The sequence below is a fragment of the Vidua chalybeata genome, chromosome 27 (assembly GCF_026979565.1).
Source record: "Vidua chalybeata isolate OUT-0048 chromosome 27, bVidCha1 merged haplotype, whole genome shotgun sequence".
Lineage (NCBI taxonomy): Eukaryota > Metazoa > Chordata > Aves > Passeriformes > Viduidae > Vidua > Vidua chalybeata.
In genome coordinates this window covers 1698259-1710637 of record NC_071556.1, presented here as the reverse complement: position 1 = coordinate 1710637, position 12379 = coordinate 1698259, and the positions used below count along the sequence as shown (strand labels likewise).

Genomic DNA, 12379 nt, shown 5'->3' with positions numbered 1-12379 from the left:
GTGACAAAGCCCAGATCTTATTGCAGTTTGATGCCATCTCTAAAGTCTGCCAGTAAGATCTTCACTCAAAACAATTTAATTTTAAAATTATTCAGGTACATAAGGGCAGAAAAAGGACCCGGCTAAAAGAGAAGCTTAATATGGACTTTTTACATTTGCTCCAAACCTGCAGTTTATGCTGCTTCTCTTAATTCCCTTAATGGAGTAAAACACCTTCTGTTGACTTCAGTCGATTTATGCTGCTTCTCTTAATTCCCTTAATGGAGTAAAACAGCTTCTGTTGACTTCAGTTGATTTGTTTGGTTCAGCTTGTAAATATTACTCTGAAACTCCTTCTGCATTTGTTTTTAGGCTTCTTGCATCTTGCAGCTAATAAAATACATTCAGAAGCTACAAGTAAAAGAAGTTCCTGTAGCTGAGGAAGTGATAGCCCTGTTTGCTGGTGAGCTGAACCCTGTGGCTCCTAAAGCACAGAAGAAAGTCCCTGTTCCAGAGGGGTAAAGTTCCTTCTCTCTTCCAAACCCTTATTTAAACTTTAAATAATAAAGCATAGTATATGATGAGACACTGAAATATTCAGGGGTACTAAGTCAAGCTGTTTGTTTGCTGCAATTCTTCCCAGCCTGGACCTTGATGCCTGGATCAATGAGCCTCCATCAGACAGTGAGTCTGAAGATGAAAAGCCCAAAACAATATTTCATGAGGAGGAACAAAGGCACTCCAGACACAGACAGCCAGAAATAGATGAAGAGGAACTGGCCAGAGTGAGTGAATGTTAAAATGCTCTTCCCTGCATAATTCAGTAGTAATCTAAGTGATGCTGGAGCAGTGGAGGCTGCTGTGGATTCTCCATGTAGCCAGGGAGCCTTTCTGCTCTCCACAGCTCAGGAAAGCTGATCACTGATGAGAGCTGATGCTTATGGACTTCAGCAGCTTCTGTGAATGACTGTAACATGATTGTGCTCAGCAGTGATCCCACCTTTCTGCCTCTGACCTCTTTGCTTTCACAGAGAGAACTTGTTATATGAATCTTCACTTCTTCCTCTCCTTGCAGAAATGAAAACAGGAACATTCCAATTGCCATCAAAAATTAATGTCTGGGAAGTTATTATCTCTAGTCTATAATTAAAAAGCAAAGATGGGAGTTCTAAGGAATATTAGTTATAGTATCATATACAATGGCTTGGGACAGGAGGGACCTTAAGGCTCATCTCATTCCACCCTCTGCCATGGGCAGGGACACCTTCCACTATCCCAGGTTGCTCCAAGCCCTTTCCCACCTGGCCTGGAACTCTTCCAGAGATGGGAATTAGTAATGGTACCTGCAGTTCTATCCTAGAATGTCTGGTAACTCAGAACTGCATTATCACACACAAGCTACTCTGCTCTAGTCTTTTCACAGTAGTTCTGTATTGTTCCAAAAACGCAGGGAGCTTTTGTTTTGCACTTTGATGTCTTTTATCTCTTTGCTTACAAATATTGTAACTGCAAATCCTCTTTTGCTTTTAGCGTCGTGAAGCTCGGAAACAAGAGCAGGCAAACAACCCATTTTATATTAAAAGCTCTCCTTCCCCTCAGAAGGTGAGTCTGAATTGCAATATCTCACTGGACTCTGCTGTCACTGTGAAGGCTCCCTGAATATCAGAGCTGCAGCCTCCTCTGGGACATGCTGATATTTCCCCTGCACTTTCCTCTTCCCATTTTATAATACATGTACTGGAGTGGCTGCCTACAACTGTTTTTATAACTCCTGTTTGTGCTGAGAATCTCCTGAGTGACCTGGTACCCCCAGAGCAGCCTGTGAGAGAATCTGTGCAGTTTGTCCCAGCCCCGGGTGATGGCAACATTCACATCCCCAGGTACCTCACTTGGAGCCCTGCAGAGGGTGACCCTGGAACACACACTGTATTTTGTGGATCAGAAGGTTGTTGTGGTCTCTGAACACCTTTTTCAGGGAAAGAGCTTCCTTTATTCCCTCTGTATCTGAAGGACTGCCCCATATTCCTAAAAACCAATCTCCAAATTTAGCTTCTGAAGTGACAAGTTATTAGCAATAAAACAAACCAAAGATTCTTCAGAGAGCTGCAATAATTCTTCAGGGCAGTAGTGGGGTTACAAAACTGTAGCTAAGAGTAGGGTCCTTTGTAATAGTTATCAGCTGGCTTTAAAACACACCCTGCTACCACAGAGAAATAACAACAAACTGTTCCATTCCTATCTTTTAAAATGTTCACTTAAGGGTTTGAACTGCTTGATGTTTTGTTATATGCCTATTTACAGAAGTTTGTGCTGGCAGTGCTCAGAAGGTAACAAATCTTTGTTTTCCCAGCGATACCAAGACACTCCAGGGGTGGAACATATTCCTGTGGTCCAGATCGACCTTTCAGTCCCATTAAAAGTTCCAGGTAAGCACAGTTAATATTTTAAAATTAATTAAAGAAATTCAGTTTAGCAAAAGACATAATTCCTTCTTGGGGCTTCCACCTGAGCTTTTGAAGGGCAAGGAACACACTTTCATTAGAATCTTAAATAGATCTCCTTAATTTACATTTAAAAATAGTATTTTGCAGACTGAGTTCCTTTCAAGATAATATTAGAAATAATTCTTTGATTAAGACTATCATGCAGCCAGGTCTGTAACATGTAGAGGAACCACTGTTCTGTGTGGGAGCAGTCACCTTGAAAATATCTTAGAGGTCTGATGGAGGAGACATGAAATAGAATCTAATGGTAGAGATACTGTTTGCATATCTTGTTTCAATTATCAAAAGCAGTTGTGTATCTAAGGAGTGGTTGGATACAGCGCTGAAAAGTTGTTGATAAAGTGCCTTACATTTCAAGGGGTGAGTTCAAAGTGCAAATATTTTAGGTTTTCTCCAAAAGTTGTCAGTACAGCAGCAATGTGACCAATTCTCCTTAAAATTTCAATGTTTGGATGCTCCTTGTAATGCAAGAATGCAGCCAAGAATCAGGAAGCAAGATTGAGCTCTGTCCTGTTTCTGGAGAGCTGGAATAGACAGTGAAGCTGCTGCTTTGGGGGGCTGTGTGAGGTGATGCAGAAGCACACAGAGGTGTGGGTCTGGCTGGTTCTGGGTAGCTGGAAGCAGGAGCAGGGCACACTCCTGACGTGGTGTTTCTGTGCTCAGTCCACGTGCTCTGTACCTGAAAGCAGCTTGGCTTTCCCCAGGAATGCCCATGTCAGACCAGTATGTTAAATTGGAAGAAGAGAGAAGGCATAAACAGAAACTGGAGAAAGACAAGAAAAAGAAAAAACAGAAAAAGGAAAAGAGAGGAAAACACCATCGCCACAACTCCCTGCACACAGAGAGTGAGGAGGACATTGCTCCAGCTCACCACGTTGACATCATCACAGAGGAGATGCCAGAGGTCAGTTCCTGTGGTTGGGGTCTGGGATTTATCTGTGTGCAGCTCTTGAGAGATTTTTGCCTGCACAACTGCAGCCAGCCTGTGGTGTGGCAGTTTCAGAGCTGTGCTACCTTGCAGAGCTGTTTCAGAAATGACTGAGATGATCCCAGGCTGTTCTTTGCAGGGGAAGAAATTACTGTCTTTTTTTAAACAAGAAATTGCCACTGAAGCTATTAAAAAAGTCAAAACCAACAAAACAATGTTCATCCCTGCTCTAAAAGTAATACTGTCTAAATAGCATTTATTATGCTCTGCTGCTTCACTTTGACAGTAACTTGCTGTCTAGTCAGCAGCTTTGCAGCTGATGATAATTAATTGCAGATGCTACTGATGTCATCTGTATTTGTTTCTAAAATTTCCTTTAATCAAAACCAAACAGCAGCAATTCAAATCCTGCTGTTTATGAAGAAGGGGTTTCTGTTCCAAATTAATCTTGAAACTGGATGCTGCATTGAAGTGCATTGTTCCCATAACTTACTGTGCCTGACTGCAGCTGGCCTGGTGCAGGGTTCACAGGCTGAAAAAAATTTAATTTGGGTGCTGTTAAGCTTGAGTTTGAAAATTTCCAGTGGTTTGCTGCCTCAGTGGATGTCTCTGTATCTCTTCTGCAGAATGCTTTGCCCAGTGATGAAGATGACAAAGATCCCAATGATCCCTATAAGGCACTTGACATAGATCTGGATAAGTAAGTGGCAGTTTTGTGTGTGAGTTCACTGAGTTGCCAAGGGAGTGCCTGAGGGCAGGGCTGGGGCTGAGCAGGCAAAAGGACTACAGACCAGGAGGGAAAAAGGCTGAAGCCTCTCCCCATGGCTTTGATGAAACCTCAGGTTCTCATCCAGCTTTGGCTCCCACTGCAGCTTGGATGATAAAATCTCAACTCCTGAGTATGAGAGAGGTTTGGGAGGGGCAGGGGAGTCACTAAATGTAGTGTGAGTGTGACTTAAGGAGTCTGGAAGCACAGAGAGTGTCACTGGATCAGGTGTGGGTTAGTCTGAGGTTTGGGTGTCCCACTGTCTCTCTGCTGTCACCTGTGTTGGCACTGAGTGTGACCTGTGTCCATCTGTCCCCTCAGAAGCTCTGTGTCCATGGCAAGCCTGTGTTGTGCTCACTGACCAGTAACATCCAGGCTGTCCCACCCCACTGCCCTGTGGCCCTTCAGCGTGCTCCCACTGTTGTGAAGTGCTCTGATGTGACTGAGCTGCCTGTCACACCTGTGACCAGGCTGGTCCCCAGCCAGCTGCTGGGGCTGTGCCAGTGCCAGCACTCAGCCCCTGCTGACCATGACCATGAGCACTGGGCTGTGTAGTATTGCACACGGAGATTGGTTTGGATTTTTTTTTTTAGTTGCTGTTCTACAAAATCACCATGCTAAAAATAATTGCTGATTTATGGTCCAGGGATGCCCCCTGTGAAGTTTGGAAATCTGTGCAGGCCCATGTGGGTGTATGTAGGATCTCTCTCTTCCTCTGATACTTAAGTCTGTGCCTTTCTTTGCAGTTCCAAATTTATAGGCCTTTAGCCCCTCAGTACCTTGCAAAAAAGTGTCGTAGCATTCTTAAAAAATGAATAAAACAGTTTCTGAGGAACTTCCTTTTTTGGAAGGCCAGTCAAAATCTGCAGGAACAAATGTATAAAAGGAAATTAGTTTCTGACTGTAGCCCCTGTATTTGCATGGTGATTCTCAGCAGTACTGGGCACACCCAGCAGAGCAGGTCCTGAGTGCTGTGCCCCCAGGAGGCATCCAGGGCTGGTGGATTGTTCTATCCATTCCCTCCCCTGTGCCATGAGTGCTGTGCTCTCCTGTCATGGTTTCTCATGTCTGTGTCCTCTCTCTTTCTTTCTGTGCTTGCACTGCTCTGTCTGTCACGCTCACACGCAGTCTGGTTTCAGGGAAGCCTTCCAGGTAAGAGTATCTCCTGAGTGTTGACCTTTGTCAGGTTGGTTGATTTTGGGCAGTGCAAACCCTTGAAGGGTGGTGGAACTGTTAAATCAGAGACCCTCACATTTGTGAGTCTGTTTTGTCACTGGCTTTCAGCACCAATGCTGTTCCTGTACAGGTGTATCTGAAATAGTAAGAGATGAGGTCTGTTTGTTGTTCAATCTTCCCTAAGTGTGTGAAAGTGAAAAATTAATTGGTTCTGATTATTAATGCAATATAAGCAAAAAAAATTGAGGCCATTAGAAATCTTCCTGAAGTGATGTTTACTGTACAAATGTGAAAATTAACATTAAATAAAAGCTAAGGAGTAGAAAAATATGCAGTTGGTGAAATGCTTGCCAGTTTCTGGAGATGTTTGACAAGAATGAGAGAAATTTTTGTGGGTTTTTTTCCCACATAGTGGATTTAGGATACAGTGTAAATATGAACTGCTACTGGTGCTTTTTGGAAACAGGTGTCTGAAGTTACATTTAACTTATGAAATGTGATAGTAGAGTAGAAATTCATAGTGCAAGCTTCCAAAATAAAAATTACTTAGAATAATTCCCAATTGGACTGATTTATTCATCAAGAACAGCAAACCCCACACCCTTCAAGGGCTGCTGGAGCCATGCTGGCATTCCACTGCTCGAATTTCCACTCTGCTGGAGACGCTGTTCCACATCCTCGCTTTCCTTTGGAGAGGGATTCCATGGAAACGCAGCGTAACATGGAGCTGTTCCTCTGTGGGTGTTCCCCAGCCTGCAGATCTCTGGCTGGCACCTCTAAGGGTTAAACAATAAGACCATGGCTCTCTGTCACCTTCCAGTTGTTTCCTCTGACTCCTAACCCACAAGGGCAATGTCTGAGGTTGCATAAGTAAACTTCAGGTATAGAAGTACGCACTGATTTTAGGCTTGGGGGCCCAGCTTCCTAAGAACAAAGCATACCTTGTCTTGGACGGGTCATCTGGCTGAGGGAGGCTGTTTGCAGCAGGTAATGGGCTCTTTCTTTTCAAGACCCTTAGCAGACAGTGAGAAGCTGCCAGTGCAGAGACACAGGAATGTCGAGACCCTGAAGTCACCAGACTCAGAAGTTCCTCTAGTAGAGAAGAAGAGCAAGAAACCCAAAAAGAAGGAAAAGAAACATAAAGATAAAGAGAGAGATAAAGGAAAGAAGAAAGAGAAAGAGAAAAAGGTGGTAGAGGAGGAGGAAGAAGAAGAAAAAAAGGTAATTCTCCAAGATTTGTGTTATTTTAGCTCCTGCTGTTATTTATTGCTGAGTTTGGTTTGTTGCTTAGGAACAGTTGCATTTGACAGTTCAAACAGCTCAATGCATTCAGCCTCTATTTCCTTAAATTTTTACTACTGTAGCAGCAGGTATTTAAAGATTTCTGTTAATAAAAATAACATTTACTTAGCCTCCTAAGTTAGCAGAATTGGGCTTACTGCAACCTACACAGCAGATCTGCCAGAGCTCACGTGGAAGCTGAGTTTGCTGATATTTTGTATGTTCTCCAAGTGGGGAACTCCTCAGCAAAATATCTGGAACTAGTTTTGTGAGTGTCATTTGTTGTGCATCCTGTCTCTCATGTGCTCCAGAACCTTTCAGTTATAAACCCTACCCTTAGCTGCCAGTTGCTCTCAGGATTTGAAGCATCCTCCTGTTAAACCCCTGCAGAGCTGCACTTCCCCTCTGCACTGCAGCCCTTGGAATGCCAGGGATACGCTGGGGTGGGGATGCTGGCCAGGTGCTGTCAGCTGGGCCTGGCTTTGGAAGTGCTCAAAGACTGAAGTGAAGATTCTTGGTGTGTTTGCTCCTGAATGTGTCACAGCATCTGTGCATGAGGAGCACTCTGGAGTGCTGCATTTCCATGGGAACTTAAGGTTTTGATTTAATTGTTGTAAAGTCACAGAATCCCAGACTGGGTTCAGAGGAACCTTAAAGCTCATCCAGTGCTACCCCCTGCCATGGCAGGGATACCTTCCACAATCCCAGGGTGCTCCAAGCCCCATCCATCCTGAAACCTGGCCTTGGGCACTTCCATGGATCCAGGGGCAGCCACAGCTGCTCTGGGCACCCTGTCCCAGGGCTTCCCCACCCAATATCCCAACTAGCCCTGCCCTCTGGCAGTGGGAAGCCATTCCCCTTTGTCCTATCCCTCCATCCCTTGTCCCCAAGTCTTTGTCCCCTTCAGGCCCTGCAAGGGGCTCTGAGCTCTCCCTGGAGCCTTCTCTTCTTCATGTGAACACGCCCAGCTCTCCCAGCCTTTCTTCATTGGGCAGATGTTCCAGCCCTGTGATCTTTTTGTTTTGGTTTTCGTTTGTTGCTGTTGTTGGGGGGTGTTGGGTTTTTAATTTGATTTTTAAGAAAGATATAAAAACAATGATAATGTGGGTTTTTTCTCCTGAAATTCAGGGGGAAGACTTGGATTTCTGGCTCTCCACTGTTCCACCAACTGCTCCCATGCCCCAGCCACAGGTAGGAATCTTCCCCCATCAGAATAAACTTCTCTGGTTATTCCTTGTCTGTGAGCTGTGCAGGAGTGCTGTGTCATGCTGCAGCACAGAGGGGAACATCAGCTTCATCTCCTCAGCTTCCTGCTGAGGAGCAGAGATATTGTGTCTGCCCAGTTTAGAGGATCTGTAATGGGAGACTTCAGGCTCGTTCTGTGCAGATCAAGGAATAGAAATAAAAATACAGATGCAGCTCCAGGCTTGGTTGATTTTGTTATTGATGAGTATAATGTTATACAGTTGTATGGTTTTATTTCCCAGTATGAGGTAGACTCTAGCAACATTAATAGACATGAGAGACAGAGTGTGAAAGAAAAACTCTCATGAATTTTGATGGGAAACTCTAGAGGAATAGACAAAGAATATAAGGGGATGGATTCCTTGGAGGAAATCTTCTAAATCGTGTCCTCAGGTTTCAGAGGCATAAAATGAAAGCCTAACATGGCATATGTTAGCCAATTGTCATTTCTGAAATAACAGTTGTGAAGAGTTGTCACTGTTGAGTTTCTTTTGGTGTGGGATTGGGTTGTTCCAGCTGCTTTCCATTAGTGTCAGAATCCTTCTGCTCATCTTCTCAGAGTGAGCCTGGAATGGGCACTGCTGTGGTGGCTGAATCTCAAGAGGTAAAAAAAGAAGAAAGGGAAGAACAAGATGAGGAGGAGGATGAAGGAAAGGTAAGTGGTTCAAGTTAAGAGGAAATTGCCTCAGGTTACACCAGGGAAGGCTTAGTTGAGATACTGGGAAAGATTTTGTTGATAATTGTTTTTTTAATGGAAAGGATTGTCAGGCATTGGAACAGGCTGCCCAGGGTGGTGGTGGAGTCACTGTTCCTGGAAATGTTCAGAAAGCCTGTGGGTGTGGCACTTGTGGACATGGTTTAGTGGTGGATGTGGTGGCACTGGGCTGATGGCTGCACCTGATGATCTTAAAGATCTTTTCCCACCTGAACAATTCTCTGGTTCTATGAAGTTGCTGTCACCTTTCAGCCATATTCTCCTGCTGTCTCAAACTCCTCAAAAAGCAGCACACAGGATTTACCAACAGCATTGTTCAGTGCAGTGACTCTCTGCAAATGTTGCATCCTTCAGGAGCTGTGACCACCTCGTGGTCAGAGGTTTGGTTGTTCCCTGAGTCAAGGGACCATCCCAGTTAAAGCTGAGCTTCCAAACAGTTGGAGAGATTTGGCCTTGTGCTGTTCTCAGGTTACTTTGGGATGTGGTATGGGCAGCTGGGTGGGGAGCAGGGTTTACTGGGACTCCACATGGAGTTACTTTTGGGATTTAAGGAATGGTAGCTCTGTTTTTGGGTTCTGCTTTAAAGGGAAACTTTGCACAGTCCAGGAAGTGCAAAGAGTGAGAGTCTGGAGTTAGAAGTGTGGTAGAGGGGTCATGGCTAGAAATCAAGGGTTTCTTTAAGGGTTTGTTGTAGTTTCTTATTCTTCTTGGTAGAAATCTTCCAAGCATAAGAAGAAAAAGCACAAGAAAGAGAAGGAAGAGAAATCAAAGGATAAAAAGAAATCCAAAAAGAAGAGTCATCACAGCGAGGAGGAGCCCCCGGAGTCAGTGCAGAACGGGACGCTAGAGGATGAGCCACTACCAGTGAGTAGCTGTGCCCAGGCCTGGGGACAAGGAGGGCTCAGCTGCGTGGGAGGGAGGACAGTGACAGCCCTTTTCAGGGTCGTTAGTTCTGCTGTGACTGTGAGTTCTCTCTTGTTTTTCAGCCCATGTCCAGTTACCGCCTTCTTGCTGAAAACCCATACATTAAAATGGTGAGTTTGGGGTGTTCGTTCTGAATCTGTCTCTGTGTTCCCTGAGAGAGGAGTACCCTGGGATGCTGGAGTGACTTTATGTAGCCATCACATAACTGAAGAACTGTTTCAATCCCAGAAGGTAGAACTATAACCAAGCTCCATTTCCTTTCCTTTGGGTGTCCCACTTTTATTTCTAAGTTGATATTTTCCCAATCCTTAGCTGATCACCAGTGTGTTTCCATAATCTTATAGCTATACCAAATTACCTCCCCTTTGAATCTGGTTTTACCATGCTGTGTTCTGTTTCTTGAAGTTTGATTCTTTCCTGTGACATTTTTCCCTTCATTTGCAGACCTATGATATTCAAGGAAACCTCCAGAATGACAGCCAAGTTACTGTGTCTGTTATCTTTGAGAACAAAAGCACTAGCTTCCTTAAGAGCATGGAACTGAATGTCCTGGACTCTCTCAACACTAAAATGCTCCGACCAGAAGGATCATCCGTACATGATGGGATACCTGTGCCCTTCCAGCTCCCCCCTGGTATGCACAGCTTTGCACAGGGCTCTTGGAGTGTGGCTGGCCCTGCACTGCCCTCCTGTGGAAAGAGCTGCTTGAACTTCTTGCTGTTTTCCAGAAAAAACATCTCTGCCTGGGTGTTGCTGGGCTTTCCCACAGTTCCCTGGCGAGGATAAGCCTTCTCCCAGTATGGCTGTAATGCAGGTGGTTCTGCACAGCAAGAGCAAAGCCTTAATCTAGAGCTGGGAGTCCAAATGTCTGAGTTCCTTTGCCAGGTGTCTGCAGGCTGGCACTCTTCTGACTACAGGAATCCAAAATCCATGATGTGTTTGCTATGAGATCTAAAATAAAATGAGCTAGTAGGTTTGTGAAGCACTAGAATCCACTCTGGGTTTATTCTGGAGCTCTTGTCCCACTGTTTGAATGGCAGAGGCCTTTTGCAGTGAAGGTTTGTGATAAGGATGTGCAAGGAGGGCAACTGAGCCCTCCAGAAGTGTTAAGCACAGAAATGAAGGAGAATGGTTTTGTACAGAGTGCAGTAGTACAGTCAAATCAGTGAACTTCTCTGAATTTCCCTTCCTTCACTGAGGAGTTAATTTAAATTCTGAAGCAGCTCACAGAGGGCTGGAGTGGCCTCAGGGTGCTTTTCAATCCTCCATGGAAAGCAGTGGGGTATTTGATTTGGTTTGAAATCTATATGCGGCAGTTCTTGACTTGTATATTAAAAGCAAAACATAGATACATTAGAGTTCAAATTAGCTCTGAAAGCTACTCTGAAATGTTTATAATATAATTCTAGTTATGCAAATAGTTTAAATATGTGACACTGTGACACTTTGCCCAGGCACTTGCTCAATAACTTCCATCAAATGCCAGCTCCCATTGCTGCTTCTGGGAGACCCAAGTGCTGTAACACTGTTGACTCATCACAGCAGTTGTGTGTAGAACTCTCTTCCAACTCAAAGAATTTCAACCTTGGTTCAGAAATAGTCTGCACATAAGTCAGTTGATTCTAACTATTACTTACATCTGGAAACCATGTTCTGACCTGACTTTTCCCTCTCCTTTCTTCACACTAGGAATCTCTAATGAAGCCCAGTTTGTGTTTACACTTCAGAGTATTGTTATGGCTCAGAAGTTAAAAGGAACACTGTCCTTTATAGTCAAAGTAAGTGCAGCTCTCAACTGCCTCTGCTTCCTTGGGAACTGCGTCAGAGAGCCGGACTCGGGTGGGAAGCTCTGCTCTCAAGCTTTTTTTAGGCATCATTTCATCCCTGCTGCACCAGCCCATTCTGTGAGGAACATTTTCACATGACATCTTGTGCAAAGAGTGCCCCCATTCCTGCGTCAGCACATCCTAGATTGTCATTCCTGTCAGCGTGTGAGCAAGGCAGCCTGGAACACGTGCCACATTGCCAGCTAGAAAATCACACTGATCTGCTGGGGAGGGGAGAGAGGGAACCAGGGTCTGCTCCTACTGATCTCAGTTGGGCACTGCAGCCTGGTACAAGGCTGCTAAACAAAAATGAGAATTAGATGCAGTTATTAAGAGTAGAAATCCAGACCAAAAGTGAGGTCAGCGGAAGGCATTGTTTAATAGGTATTGAGCTGGATAAGACTGTGTGTGTCTCTGATGTTATTTCAGTACAGTTATTAATGAAAGACCTGCATGAGCAGCTCGAAGGAAATTAATGGAGACAGTTGTGGCTACTCCTGAGTCAGCCATTATCTCTATTTTAAGGGTTTCTTAAAAATAGCATACTAGTCCTATTTTAGTAACTTAAGAATCTGGAAACTATTAATTTATTATTTTGCTCAGAAAGTAATGAACTGTAAAACCACATCTCCAAGTGTTAGTTTAAACTCAGTCTGCTCAGTTTATTTCAGCAGAGTGCAGGCAGAACTGCAGCCCAGTGTGTCCATTACCTGTTGTAGGTGCATGTATCGACCCAGCTGCCCAAATCTTTGAGTGGGCCGATGTTGTGGTGGGATGGTTCTCAGACTGATCCTTCAGGCCCAGCCAGGCTATTTCAGAGGGAACTCAGCCCCTCAGCTTCTCTCTGGTGCCTCTGTGGTGGGTAGAGGTGGCTCTTCCTCTTGCTGCCTCAGGGCTCCCGCTCACCTGCTCTCCTTTGCCTTGTTGCAGAACGATGAAGGTTCAACCCATGAAAAACTAGATTTCAAATTGCACTTCAGTTGCGCTTCATACTTGATCACAACGCCTTGCTACAGGTGAGTGCCTGCGCTGTCC

General features: G+C 44.6%; 1 protein-coding gene across 1 annotated transcript in view; it reads left to right on the top strand.

Moving 5' to 3' along the window:
* Nucleotides 1–12379, top strand: part of AP3D1 (adaptor related protein complex 3 subunit delta 1) — a 43311-nt gene that overhangs the window by 26828 nt on the left and 4104 nt on the right. Inside the window, exons 16-29 of the mRNA XM_053965761.1 lie at nt 352–497; nt 623–764; nt 1510–1581; nt 2330–2405; nt 3188–3387; nt 4038–4111; nt 6364–6574; nt 7763–7825; nt 8439–8534; nt 9309–9458; nt 9581–9628; nt 9963–10152; nt 11208–11296; nt 12275–12360. Of these exons, the coding sequence (XP_053821736.1) occupies nt 352–497; nt 623–764; nt 1510–1581; nt 2330–2405; nt 3188–3387; nt 4038–4111; nt 6364–6574; nt 7763–7825; nt 8439–8534; nt 9309–9458; nt 9581–9628; nt 9963–10152; nt 11208–11296; nt 12275–12360 (1643 nt within the window). The remainder of the gene's footprint in view (nt 1–351; nt 498–622; nt 765–1509; nt 1582–2329; nt 2406–3187; nt 3388–4037; nt 4112–6363; nt 6575–7762; nt 7826–8438; nt 8535–9308; nt 9459–9580; nt 9629–9962; nt 10153–11207; nt 11297–12274; nt 12361–12379) is intronic.